The following is a 15,086-nucleotide window of genomic DNA, read 5'->3' as shown; positions in this document are numbered from 1 at the left end:
TGCAGGGCAGTTAATTCTGAAGACCACCAGGGGACTGGTTGTCATTTGAATAACCCTGTTGTTTTGAGAACTGAATTGACTCCTGTTGTATGAAGAGTTCCATTCAGTAAGTCTATGGCATCATCAGCACTTTCAAAGTGTTCTGCAATCCCTTCAATTTTGCTTAGCTCAAAAAATCTATCCCAGTCCGCCTTGTCAAGATTCCATCGTGGCGATTTCTGTAAAGGTGGACATCGTTGGTGTTTATAATGACTGGTGCAAGATCACTAGTAAGCCAATCATCTATTGTCCTCCAATCGAAATCGAGAAGGCAATTAGAGCTTGTAATTGATAGGTCAATGCATAACAAGTGTGTGGGCTCTTCTGTATTAAGAAGACCTACATCTTCATTCTCCACAACTGATGATATAAAATTGCCCCTAGTGTTTGCTAAAACATCACCCAATAAAGGATGTCTATTCATTCAAATCTCCCCATAAGAGAAAAGATTGAGGGAGTTGTTGAATAACCCCTACTAAATTAACATACAATGTTATCATTTGGAGGCAAAGAGAGCAGATTATGTATTTTCTACCCCTATCTATTTGTACAACCACTGCCTGCAGAGGGCTACAGATAGACAAAGATATTTGGTGAACATCTCAACGAATGTATACTAAGACTTCTGCCATGGCTCCATAGTTTTTTATTATATGGTGTCCTTTAACTAACATACTCACGAAGACTAGGAGTACTAGCATTGAACTTACTCTCCTCGAGACATACAATTACAGGAGATTACTAATGAATGAGGACCTTCAGTTCTTCATATTTGGCCCTTAAAGCCTGACAATTCCATTGCAAAATGGAGAAAACAAACGAAGGTTTCTTTTTTGGAAGATACCTTGAAGGAAGTCTTCCCATTAGTAATTTTTAGTCTAACACTATTTCCCAGAGGTTTCATTTGAGAGGGTCTTGATACATTGGGTTTTACGTTTGGCTTTTTCTGTGTCCTTTTAATCTAATTGTAAAGGGGGACGGTGGACATCAACTTGAAATTCTGATTGACATTGCCTTCCAGTTAATCAGAAACACCAACAGAATGAATGAATGATTTAAAGTTTTCAGGCATCCTGACATCTGAGGTCATTGACGCCGGTAACATTTAATTTATGTATACAAAAATAAAAGATAAAATGAAATAAAAAATAAAAGAGTATTCAATTAAAATCATAAAAATTGAATGTCATAAAAGTTAAATATTTTTCAGAAGACCTGCTTCTGAAATAAATCTAAAAATGCCACTTGCATGGTAGGACACATCATTTCCAAGAATCTTTGCAAGGATGAACCTGCCACCCTCACCTCGAGCCTCAAACAAATATCTATTCCGCAAGTTGTTATAATTGGAGCATTCTGTCAACAAATGCCTTACTGTTAGAGGTACTACACAGTCGTCACAATACGGTTGCTGTTGGCCCTTCAGCAGAAACTCGTGTGTCAACCGAGTGTGACCAATACGGAGACGACAAAGAGACGTCTCCCTTTTTCGGGGCATCATATTATACCTCCAAGGAGATATGTCATTTGTTATCTCTCACATTTTATTGCCATCTTGACTATCCCATTGCTGTTGCCATTTATTGCAAACCAATTTCTTGATGTCAGGTAAGAAATCATTACAGGGAATGGGACACCTTCTTGGCAGCAACTCTGATGCAGCCTCCTTAGCCAGTGAATCAGCCTTCTCATTCCCGGACACACCTAAATGTGCTGGAACCCAACAAAATTGAACTGTTATACCTCTCCGTCCAATAATGAAAAGCCATTCTAAAATCTTTAAAACTAGAGGGTTATTAGAATTAAAAACTTCCATAGCTTGAAGGACACTCCTTGCATCACTAAAAATTGTAAAATTACCCTCCTTCTCCAACGCTATTTTCTCAATAGCGGTTAATATGCCATACAGTTCGGCAGTAAATATGGAAGCGGTCAGAGGAAGTGCACCTCTACAATTAAAACCATTACTATGTACTCCAAATCCAACGCCAGCATCAGATTTGGAGCCATCAGTATAGATAAAAGTTGATCCTCTATGTTCTCTAACATGTTCATTAAAAAGAGACCTGGCTTCTAGATCTGACATATTCTTCTTATCTCCAATAAAATATTTACAAAAAGATATCTCTGGTAACTTCCATGGAGGTATTGGTGATACCTTGAATGGAAGTACCTTATTTCTAATTATATCCAGACTATTTAATAATCGTTTCACCCGAAAGCCATAAGGTTGAGGAGATTTTGGGTGCAACTCAAAGTATGATGCATGTCTTACAAGGCTTGCAGTCTGAAAGGCGAGAGAGTTAGGGAGTCTTTGCAATCTAAACCAATACCGAAGAATGGAAGAAATTCGGTAAAGGTCTAGAGGTAACTCTCCAGCATCAACAAGGAGACTTGGGATAGGCGAGGTTTTAAAAGCTCCAGTAGACAATCTAATACCTGCATGATGTATCGAGTCTAATATTTTTAACCGGCTTGGGGTGGCTGAAGAATATACCTCACAACCATAACTAATTTTGGAAAAAATCAAGGCCTTGTATAATTTTAAAATAGTATTGCGGTCTGCCCCCCACGAAGTATGGGACAATACTTTTAAGATATTCAGAGCTTCAACACATTTAGCTTTTAATGCTTTTAAGTGAGAAACCCATGTCAGCCTACAATCAAATATCAAACCTAAAAATTTAGCTTCTCTTGCACATGGTATCCGTTGACCTTTAATGTATATATCCGGGTCTGGATGTACTCCCCGGATACGACAAAAATGGACAACGGTAGTTTTACTTGTCGAGAACTTAAATCCATTCATGTCAGCCCACTGGATAATTTTATCAATAGAGAGTTGGATTTTTCTCTCAACCATTGCCATTCTAGTGCCAGCAAATGATATTGAGAGATCATCCACAAATAATGTTGAGAGAACATCCTGGGGAATGGCTGAGGATATCCCATTAATTGCTAGTGCAAAAAGGGTTACACTCAGAACACTACCCTGAGGAACTCCTTCTTCCTGGCACTTACTCTCAGATAGTGTTTCCCCAACTCTCACTTGAAAAACTCTACGTGAAAGAAATGCCTGAATAAATAGTGGCAGCTCTCCTCTCAATCCCAATTCATGAATGGTTTTAAGTATACCATATCTCCATGTGGTATCATATGCCTTTTCAAGGTCAAAAAATACTGTAACATGGTGCTGTTTGGAAGCAAAGGCTTCACAAATAGAAGACTCTAGTCGTATCAACACATCAGTCGTTGAGTGCATTTTTCGGAATCCACATTGAATCGGTGATAAAATACCTTTCTTTTCAAGGTACCACATCAGCCTTGCATTGACCATCTTCTCCATGATTTTACATAAACAAGATGTCAATGCAATAGGACGATAGTTTGCTGCTAAAAACTTGTCTTTACCGGGTTTTAAAAAGGCTAAAATAATGGCTAGTTCCCAAACACTTGGGTAACTATGATCATGCCATATTCTATTAATAATACTTAAAATAAATAGCTTTGTATTAAAATGTACATGTTTAATCATTGCATATGGAATTCCATCGTGTCCAGGGGCTGTATCGTTGCAATGAGCAAGTGCGGAATCAAATTCTCTTTCAGTGAAAGGAGAATTATACGACTCTTCCCTTCTTGTTGCAAAATTTAAAATTTTCTTTTCTTCAGCGCTCCTATACTGGTGACCAGGGGCTCCTTCACACTTGCTGGATACATTTGAAAAATGATTAGCCAGGGCATTGCTAACTTCCTTTGCTTCAGTTACATACTGGCCATTCACCTTCAACACTGGTGGTGGGTTGGGGGTGAATTTGCCAGCTATCTTTTTTACTGTCCTCCACACCGAAGATGGTGGTGTTCTACTGTTAATGGAGGAAACAAAAGACATCCATGACTGGCGCCTTGCTTCTTTCATGGCACGACGGAACTGTGCTCTACATTTCTTGTACATAATTAAATTCTCATCAGTTCTGCGTCTACGCAATCGTGTTAAAGATCTTCTTGTGGCTCTGTGCAGGGCAGTTAGTTCTGAAGACCACCACGGGACTGGTCGTCGTTTGAATAACCCTGTTGTTTTTGGAATTGAATTGACTCCTGCTGTATGGAGAGTTCCATTCAGTAAGTCTATGGCATCATCGATATTTTCAACTTGTCCTGCATCCCCCTCAATTTCGCTTAGCTCACGAAATTTATCCCAGTCCGCCTTGTCAAGATTCCATCGTGGCGATCCCTGTAAAGGTGGACCATTGTTGGTGTTTATAATGATTGGTGCGTGATCACTAGTATGCCAATCATCTAATGTTCTCCAATCGAAGTCGATTAGGCAATTAGAGCTTACGATTGCTAGGTCAATACATGAAAAGGTACCTGTCTGGACATGAAAGTGTGTGGGCTCTCCTGTATTAAGGAGTCCCACATCTTCATCTTCCACAATTGATGATATGATATTTCCCCTCGTGTTTGCTAAAACATCACCCCACAAAGGATGTCTACCATTCAAATCTCCAAGTAAAAGAAAAGGTTGAGGGAGTTGTTGAATCACCTCCACTAAGTTGTCATACAAAATGTTATCATTTGGAGGCAAGTACAGAGAACAAATTGTATATTTTCGCCCTATGTCGATCTGTACAACCACTGCCTGCAGAGGTGTACGAATAGACAGAGAAACTTGGGGAACATCTCGACGAACGTATATGAGACTTCCGCCATGGCTCCCCACTTGGTGATCATATAGTGTCCTATAACTAATGTATTCGCGAGGACAAGGGGTATTATGATCAAGTTTGCTCTCCTGTAGACAAATAATTATGGGGGAATGCTCATGAATAAGGAGCTTAAGTTCTTCATATTTGGCCCTTAAACCCTGACAATTCCATTGCAAAATGGAGGAAAAAACTATGGTTTATAATTTGGTAGACCCCTTGGATGGAGTCTTCCCATTAGCAGTTTTTGATCTAACACTATTTTCAGGTGGTTTTATTAAAGAAGGTCTTGATAGATTGGGTTTAGAATTTATGATTTTCTTTTTGTCTTTTTGATCTGATTGTTGAGGAGGTTGGTGGACCTCCACTTGAATTTCCGATTTATTTAAATTGACTTCCAGATCAGAAATATCAACAGACAAATCATCATATTTATTTGACGTCGTAATTTTGATATTTCTTATGGAAGGGGGCGAGAGAGATGGAGGTCTCTCTCTTTTCCGATTAGTAGGTTTTGAGCTACCAGGTTTTTGCACCTTCCCCAATACAGGTGCACCTGGTAACTTAGTGTCAGGTGGCATCTCCATCAAATCAGGCAAGGACATGGCCTGGGAGAGGTTAGTACTAATGTTAGTAATGGGGGACGAAGGCTGTACAGAAATGGGCAATGACCCATTTTTAATACGCTGTGGCAAAGCCTCAGAAGGCAATACGATTACTTTGTCATGCAGTACTTTATCATCAGAGGTTGTATTTCTTTTCTTAGAATTACTGGCAGTGCTAGGTGGGGTTGCTGTCTCCTGTGGTAAATTTACCTTTGATTTTAAGGCCTTTGCATAGCTGGTTGATTTATTCAACATTCTTTTTGCATGTCCCACACTTATGTGTTCTAAACTTGATTTGTTTAGGGCAGCTTCCTCCAACTTATACAGTTCGCATCTCCTATCAGTTGATTTATGATTCAAATTGCAATTTGAACACCTGGCCTCAAGTGTACATTCTCCATGATAAGTTTTGGAGCAAATACCACACATTTTTCCATTTTTGCAAACTTTGGATGGGTGTCCAAATTTAAAACAATTAAAACATTGCAGGGGCTTTTGTTTGAAAGGCCGAACTTTAATCCTTTCATTTTCAATAAAAATATGGAAAGGTACATCAGCATCCTGGAAAGTAAGTATAATCATTGAAGTTCCAGGAACCTTATGCACTTTCCATACATTTAATGGACACATAGAAAGTATCTCCTCCTCTGTAAATTCGTATAGGTCCTTATTAAAGACCACTCCCCTTCCATAACTAAAATTTAGATGAGGTTTCATTTCCAATGTAATTTCATCACTGCCTGTCTGTAAGTTAGACAGTATTGCAGACTGAGTCGAAGATTTGGCATGGATGAGATAACTGTTCTTCCCAAAACGAGATATATCTCCAGGTGCTATGGTTCCTACTTTTTTTTGGATAAACTTACATATCTTAAAATAATTCCCTATTATCCCTTTAGGTTCAGCTAAGAGCCACATAGGTGGTTTGGGTTTTCTCTGTGAAGGCATGGGTACATTTCTATCTTTTTCAAACCAATCAGCAGGTTTGTACACATCCAATTCCTTTGGGACCTTATCACAAAGAGCTCCCATGATGTTCAATTCGTTAATTTTGATACTACTAATATTACTTATGGCATTAAACGCTTCATCATGACTTTCAAAAGATATCCAAGAGTCCCATTTTTCATCTCCAAGTCGTATCCTTATTTCCTTTATCAATCCATAGCACTCAAATGCTCTATATATATCATCATAATTTGTCTCTAATGGGATTTGGGAAACATGAAGGAATCGTAGTTTCCCTGTGTTACCCAAATTGCTAGATTTTTTAACATCAGTAGAGTGGTCCATTTTAGTTCGAAGGTCGTCAACAGAGTTTTCCTTAATTACAGTAGCAGAAGTCGTCAACAGTGCCGGGGGGGAGTCAGCAAATCCAGGGGATGGGGAGTCAGTATTTGAAGGGTCCATATTTAAGGGTGGGATTTTCATGTTTTTTGTTGTTGTTTTGTTGGGGTACCTGCTTGAGAATTATAAGAAAGTATCATACGTTGGAAAGGAAATTTGCATTCTCCACTATCGGCACAATGAGAGTATATTTCCCCGATGGTCCACTCCATACCCTACCCGAAGGATAGCATCAAAACAGATATAGAGGCACAGGTGTAAGCTAAACCCGCCTGTTAGGACTGAGACCAAAGTAATATGGAATCATCCTCCCCATATCTGTAATGATGGGCTTCCGGCCAAAAGCCAAGAGTCCCACCTCAAGGATTGGATCCCCCTGGATTCCGATGACCCAACCCTTGAGAGTAGTTCCGCCAAAAAGGTCCAAACCATCTTTGGGATGGCTGAGATCATCCAATACTCTCATATATAGCTTTGAATGCGAATACCTCCCAACCGTGATCCCTTCTCCCATTCATCTAAGCAGGCAGTAATAACGAATGTGGAAATATCCACGCCATTTAAATAAAATAGAAAAAAAATAGATAAATAAATAAATGAACAAATAAAATAAATAAATATATATATATATATGCATACATCTACATATATATATATATATATAACTAAGAAAAGTAATAATCATAGAGATAGGACAGCAAGATGAAAGAAAGGAAATTTGATAAAATTAGGAGAAGGTCGAAGTAATATTAAGCAGAAGAAAAAGATGAAAGAGAGAAATTTAGATTCGAACTGGGGGAGCAATTTCCCGAAGTTCGAGGAAACACCAACAGACAAAATATCAAATTTATTCAATGTCATAACTTTGATGTTTCTTCTGTAAATTCAGACAGGTCCTTATTGAAGACAACTTCCCTTTCGTAACTAAAATTTAGGTGTGGTCTAACATCTATTACCACACCTGTTTGCGAGGTGAGACGGTATTACCGATTGCGTGCATGATTTGGCACGGATGAGGAAGCTATTTTTTTCCAAAGCGAGATATATCACCTGGTGCAATGGTTCCTACCTTTTCCTGAATCAATTTGCAAATTTTAAAATAATTCTCCGTACTCCCTTTAGGCTTGGCAACAAGCCACATTGATGGTTTTGGCTTTCTCTGGGAAAACATAATTGAATCAAAATCTTTTTCAAAGCAGTCAGCAGGGTCTACACATCCAAATCGTTCGGTACCTTATCACAAAGGGTACCCATGACATTTTAGTTATTAATTTCAATATCATTGATGTTATATATTGCATTAAATGCTTTGCCATGATTTTTTAAGATATCTATGAAGGCAATTTTTAATTTTCAAGTTTTATTCTTATTTCTTTTATCAATCCATAACATTTAAATATTTTACATAGCTCATCATAATCAGTATCTATTGGAATTTGGGTAACATGAAGGAATCGAAGTTTCCCTGTTACTCAATTTACTTGGTTTTGAAACAGTAGTAGAGGGGTAATTTTTTGTTCCTAGGTCGGCAGCAGAATTTCCCTTAATTAAATTAGAAAAGGTCGTCAATGGTGTCTGGGGTTCGCCGTCTGATCCAAGGATACAGGAACATTAAGTTTACAGATTCATTTTTTTTTTTGAGAGGGAGGGATGAGGTAATAATAATGAAAAAAAGACAAAGGAAAAAATAAGAATAAGGGAAAGAAAATAATAAGACTGTCTCAAATATCAAAGAAGACCCCATTATCCTTTCATGGAATTAACTTTTCCACAAATGACACCAGCGAGAACTGCCTCTCTACTGTGCACTCCCTACCATACCACTATGATTAGAGTGGCTCAACTGTATGCCAAACCCACTTTGATGGGAATGAGAGCATTTCAAGAATACAATCATCCCGCTTTAATTATAGTGGCAGGCGATTCGCAAAGAATGGCAGGAGTCCATCTCTATGAAACCGGCCAACCCCTGGAATACGAAGGCCAAGTTTTTGATCGAGAATAGTTCTGCGTGCCAGTATAGGAATACCGACACTCCTAGGTGTCCCAACGATACTGGGTGGTTGGAAAGACCATCACAGTTCCCACAATTGATTCTGAAAAAAAAATTACAATCCTGGATACGATGCCCCTTCAAAATATCTGGACAGTGAAATGCGTAAGAGAGTTTTGACCCCAAGGTTGGAAACAGTTGATAAATATGAAGGAGAATGAAGCAATTATAAGTAATCGAAATAGGATGAGAGAAATTTAGAGTCAAACTGAGAACAAAAATGCCCAGCTTGAGAGGCCTCTTACCCGTTACAAGGCTTCAACATGAAAGTGATATCCTGTGGTGAAGCTCAATGACTTCATCAAGGCATTCTCTTGTTAAGAGGGACATTGCAGTCACTAACCCCGTTGAGTGAAAATTTTTTTTTTGGTTATCTTAAATGTTGTCAGGTATAAGAGGAAAGAGGAGAATGTGTAAAGAATAGGCCAGACTATTCGGTGTATGTGTAGGCAAAGGAAAATGAGCTGTAACCAAATCCTACTACTGTATCTGGTCAGTCAAAGGGCCCAATAACTCTTTAGCCATAGTATCTCAATGGGTGGCTGGTGCCTTGGCCAACCTACTTTCATATTTCAGAAAAAAATTTCTTAGTAATCGTTTGATAGGTGGTTGTGATTTAGCTTTATTCCACAGAAATTTACAGTACTTTATCTTTTTTTTTTTTTGAGATTATACTTGGCTTCTGTTCTTCTGGTCAGGAACAAAGGGCACCTTTAAGATAAGGTAATGTCTAAGATATACAGAAAATTAGTCAGATATCTTCATGGTCTTTGATTTAGTTATCCAAATGGACCTATTAGCTGACACGTTGTTTTGTTTTCCACTTGGATTTTTTTCAGTTTGGCCTTTAAGGCATATCTGGATCAAAATTATACCTTGAACATGTTAACAGATATAGTGCACCAAAATCTACTAATTTCAGAGAGTAATTATTACTTTCAAGTCTATTATTTTTATTAATTATTATTATTACTATTATCATTATTATTATAAATTTATATTTATTATAGATATATATTCATATAAAAATGTGTTAAATAGAGATCGAATTGTGTTTGAACCACGAAGGGTATGCTACTTTTAAGGGTTAAGCAAGGATTTGGTCAAAGTTCCTTGTCTGCTCATGAAATCAACATATGAGAAAAATATGCACAGACACTAAACTAGGCTTACATTTTTACAAGGTTCCCACAAAAACGTTTTGTACCATTTCAATTTCATGAATGCTTGTTTGATTTTCAGGTATACATGCTCGGGAATGGGTTAGCCCACATTCCGCGTTGTATGTTATTCAAAATCTTCTTACAGCTACAAGTTTTACAGAGAACCTTGAATGGCAAATAATACCTATGCTTAATCCGGATGGATATGTTTATACTTGGGAAAGTGTAAGTTGAGCTGATATTTCCTTACAGTTTTCTCCTTTGAATTTTTGCCATACTATAAGAAATTGCTTTGTAAATAGAACTATATTTTGACTGTAAGTGCTCTTTTTTATTTATTTTTTTTTTTTGCAAGACACCATTTCAAGAAATTTTGACTGGTGAGTCATGTACAGCTTCTCAAAACTATAAAACAGTTGGATTTATACATAATTGTCAGTTTTGATAATTCCAATCTTTCATCAATCAGAATCGTCTATGGCGCAAGAACAGGGCATCTCATTCCACATGTCCTGGTGTTGACCTCAACAGAAATTTTGGATATCAGTGGGGAGGTAAGACTCTTCTATAATCTTAGCTTGAGAATTTCTTTATGTACATTCCTTAGAGTTGGTGGTGTAGGCCTAAAGGAAAGAACAATAGAACTGCATGTTAGGGGGAAAAAAGAACAACTGATGCTGCAGAAGGTAAAGATAAATTGTAGTTGCATAGATTCAGTGTTCTAGTAGAATGATTTTACAACAAAAGATAAAACAGACATGAGGCCTAAAGGGAATGAAGCTTTGTATCACTGGAACAAGTACTTTTAAGAGGCAACTAAATAATGCAAGAGTGGAAAAAGATTAAAGAATGGAAAGGTTCCCCAGAACTGATTGAATCCCATTTGAGATGCAACCATGTGGTGGCAGTTTGACTGACCAGGGTAAAGTAGGTCTAGCTTAGGGGAAGGCCCTAAGTGAATAGTTGATTACATGTTATGGATACACTGCAAATATCATGGATCAAATTTTCTCTAAAAGTCCACCCCCCCCCCCAAAAAAAAAACGGTTCTTTTCACCCCCAACCCTCAAGATGTTGGTGAAAGTCGAGCAGGGAAAAATTATACTCAAATGAGCCAATTTATGATTGCTTAAAATGATAGACGATATATACTTACGACAGCCTGATTCCAAAATTTTTTTTTTATAGTAAAATAAAATAAGATTTTATACCGCCAAAGAAATGTCTTTGCATAATTTTTTAAATAAACATCCTTTAAATACCTTGCCATATTTCAATTATATTTTTTCTAGATTACTTGCAAAGATTACAAATCTCAGCTTCACTAGTATAAGGGGACTATGCAAGCAAACAAGACTGTCAGGAAGCACAACAATCGATGCTGTGAGAGGACCCAGAATAACGAGAAGGATCACAACTGAAGCATTGAACCAATGAAAATTAAACCAGCAAATGTTAAATGCCAACTGTATTTGTTGAGAGCGATTGAAAGTATTCATCATAAATCTAATAAATAACAATTTTTCCGCTTTTTGAAGGCCTTGGTACAAGTGATAACCCTTGCAGTGATATCTACAAGGGACCTTCAGCATTTAGTGAACCAGAAAGCCAAGCTCTCAGAGATACCATGTTGCCCTTGGATGGAAAAGTTAAGGTATAGTAGCATTCATATTTATTTGATATGATAAATCCATTTGATGATGTTTAGGCCTAGTTTTGGCCTTGATGTCCCCAGACAGGCCAATTCTAAATTCCTAAAATGAAAAAGAAATTAAAACTGTGGAATAAAATCAGCAATCAACTTCCTAATTCCCCTATCGTTGTCTCTAGGTTGTTTTCTTTAGCTAGAGATATGTCCAGCCTTGCTTCAGATTTTTTGAAAAAGCATTATCAGTTATTTTAAATGATTATCTTTGTAATTTGTTAACTTTAGCACAAATTTAATTCATATATTTTTTTTATCATAACGAGTACTGCATTTAATAAGTTTTTCATATAGTTAGCTACTCTTGCTGGATTCCTTTAAGTGGCCCGGCCAGTATGCCAATATATGGGGGTATACGACGAAAAACGCAAAATCCTGAAAAAATTCACTGAATTTCGTATGGCAATGGAGAATATGTATACGAAATATTTTGTCAAAATTCCTCTTACTTTCATAGTTACAGGGTAATTAGTTAAAGTAACTCAATGAGCCAAAAACTGATCCCTACAAGAAAATGCAATATTTCTTCTGTTATCGTAAATTTTTCTAATCATTACATTTTAATATAAAACAAATTGTGACCAATGGCATCGGTATAGATTCTATGAGTCACAAGACAGGGAGTTATTTTTACACCCTTCAGTGCTCGCACAAACCTCAGAGAGTGTACGTCTGAGTTTGACCTTTGACATTCGCTCGCTTTCACGTTTGTTTTTCTTGGTTTAACCCTGGATAGGTATGCTACTTGGACACCCCTTTAAGGGTATACTCGGTCGTGAACGACCCCGACTCCGAAAAAAATTCAGGAAAAATTTAGTTATGCATCAATCTGTATTGTTTGACTTGCTAAAAATACTTCAAAGAATGCTAAAAATTACTGAAAATATAAATGATACCCATCTACAAAATAACTATTTATTGGAAATATATTAAAAATTTAAGTATACAAAAAAAGACGACGTAAATATTCACAAAAAATAGAAATATACATATACACATAAATCCCTTTAGGGACACCTTCTTAGATGGCAAAGCAACAGCGTGTAATTGCTGGAAATGAGTTGGACCCATAGAAGTCAAGATCTGAAATGAGAAAAAAAGGGTAAATTTTTTTGGCCAAAAAAATTTGTCCAAATTTCATAAATTTTTGTGGGTACCCAAATGAAATAGGAAGAGGCTAATTTTTTTATAGAATAAACTCATATTATCCTAGAACAGAAATACATAATAAAATGTGCACTAAGATGTAATTTACTGTTATAACAGGGGCGAAATCTAAAGGTCATTTTTTGACGGCCTAGTTCACATTGTTAATTTCTTATGAAAATCATTGTATCTCCTATAAAATATGATATTTATGCATTAAATTATACCAAAATATCACGAATTCTATACAGAACAAGAATATATAGAGATATGCCAACTTACCTTTCGGGTATGTCAACAAAATGACCGCAGACCGCAACAACTCTTACAGCCCAATCTACCACTTGGAATGAAGAATGGGGTAGCAAGCTCCATATTATCATCATCTCTTTTTAACTCCATTAGAAGTGTGTTGATGACATCCATGCCGAGGGAATACTGTCTAATGGCCATTATTGAAGATAAATTCAAAATAAATAGAAAAAAATCAAATTTGCAAAAAACCCAAAAAAATCAGAAATTAGCATTTGAGGGAAAATGGACCTCATGGCAATATATGGCATCTAAGCCAAAACCAATGTCATGCAAGTGGTAGACACACCATCCACCCACACTTTCCAACTATAAAGAACCAAACAAGTATCAACACTGTTCGACAATTTATAATTATGTAATAACTTTGCTGTTTGATCACTTACCCCTATAAAGGTATTCAGGGTCGAGGTCGACCCCTGGGGGGGGGTAAAAAAACGGGGAAGGAGGGAAGTTAGACGAAAATCAGTCCTAAAGCAGACAATGGCATGTAGACTAGTCACCCCTTGCAGGTCGATCACTTCCATATTCGAGACAGCTGATGATTTATGGGGAAAAAACAGGTTTTGAAAATGCTGTAGGGGTCGCAAACGACCCATCATACCTTTCCAGGGTTAAGCAAGAATTTCATCATGCCAAAGAGGAAAAGACAATTTCAACATCTTGCTAACATAAGGAAGAAGAAAATTCACTATAATAAGAGTTTACAATTTGGTAATATTGGCAATATTAGTGGAGTTAGTGAAGGAGAGAGAGAGTGTTGTGGATGAAAGAGCAACCAGGTGCCTAAAAAAGCAAAATATTGAGCAAAGGGATCTTCATTCATGATTAAATTATGATAAATAAAATTGTTTTAGTTTATTAATATAAAAAAAAGAACATAAAATTTCTAATAATCATGTCTGTGTAAAAATACAAAGAAAAACTTTGAATGCCCATATCTCAAAACTATACCTATTGACTTTCAAATTCTATCTTCTCCCTTAGTTTTGAAGATATAGCATTGAAATTTGGTATATAACTTAGAAAGACTTTATTAAACAATCAAATAGAGCTCTTTTTTCCAATTTTTGTTTCACATTTTTTTCTTAGTTTTTTTTCCCTGATTTATAGGGTTTAATTTTTTACCATAATGAAAAAATTCATATCTACCAAAATATGACTTAGAAAAAAAATATCTTTTTTATTGGAGGTCTACATCAGGTCTATATAGGATAGTAATACCAGGTCCAATATCAAGTATCAAAGGAGAAGATAGAATTTGAAAAACACTAATTTTCAGGATAAATCACCCTGGCGTAGCAAAACTCAAGGTCAGAGGAAAAAAAACCTACTCTCGATTTCTGGCCTGAAGCCCATCATTACAGATACGGGGAGGATGATTCCATATTTTCTTAGTCTCAATTCTAACAGGCGGGTGTAGCTTACACCTGTGCCTCTATATCTGTTTTGGTGTTATCCCACGGGTCCCTACCATCTGGGAAGTATACTCTAGCTGTGTTGCTATTGGAGAATGTTTATTTCCTATTCAACATATGATACTTTCTTATTATTCTCAAGCAGATAAACCAACCAACAAAGAGACAAACAAAACACAACTCTTGCTTATGGATCCTTCAAATAACAACTTCCCATCCCCTACATGTACAGACTCCAACGCCTCCCCCACCCCCTTCCGCACTGTTGATGACCTCTGTCAATTCAATTAAGGAAACATCTGTTGACGACCTAGGAGCTAATGATAATCACTCTTTCAATGTTCAGAAAAATGATGGTGATGTAAGCAAATTGATAGTCATTCATATATGAGAAATAGCAATTAATTGTCAAGTACAATTTAGTGTGCTGCTAACCAGCAATCAAAATAATAAGAGGTACATAACTAAGAAAAATTGAAAAACTAATTTAATGAAGTATTATATGAAACCCTTTCCTTTTCAGGCCTACATAACCTTCCACTCATTTGGGCAATACATAATCTACCCATGGGGTTACTCGACTCAAGTTATA

The 15,086-nt window shown here is 36.8% G+C and overlaps 1 protein-coding gene across 1 annotated transcript in view; it reads left to right on the top strand.

The window, feature by feature from the left end:
* The window catches only part of LOC137624898 (carboxypeptidase B-like), a 69,644-nt gene that overhangs the window by 49,522 nt on the left and 5,036 nt on the right, over positions 1–15,086 (top strand). The window contains exons 7-10 of the mRNA XM_068355833.1: positions 9,993–10,138; positions 10,383–10,467; positions 11,452–11,567; positions 15,018–15,086. The exon at positions 15,018–15,086 is cut by the window's right edge and continues 21 nt beyond it. Coding sequence (XP_068211934.1) covers positions 9,993–10,138; positions 10,383–10,467; positions 11,452–11,567; positions 15,018–15,086 — 416 coding nt within the window. The remainder of the gene's footprint in view (positions 1–9,992; positions 10,139–10,382; positions 10,468–11,451; positions 11,568–15,017) is intronic.

Source organism: Palaemon carinicauda, chromosome 31, assembly GCF_036898095.1.
Source record: "Palaemon carinicauda isolate YSFRI2023 chromosome 31, ASM3689809v2, whole genome shotgun sequence".
Taxonomy (NCBI): Eukaryota; Metazoa; Arthropoda; class Malacostraca; order Decapoda; family Palaemonidae; genus Palaemon; species Palaemon carinicauda.
Note: the sequence above shows the minus strand (reverse complement) of the source record. Positions and strands in the feature narration are given on the sequence as shown.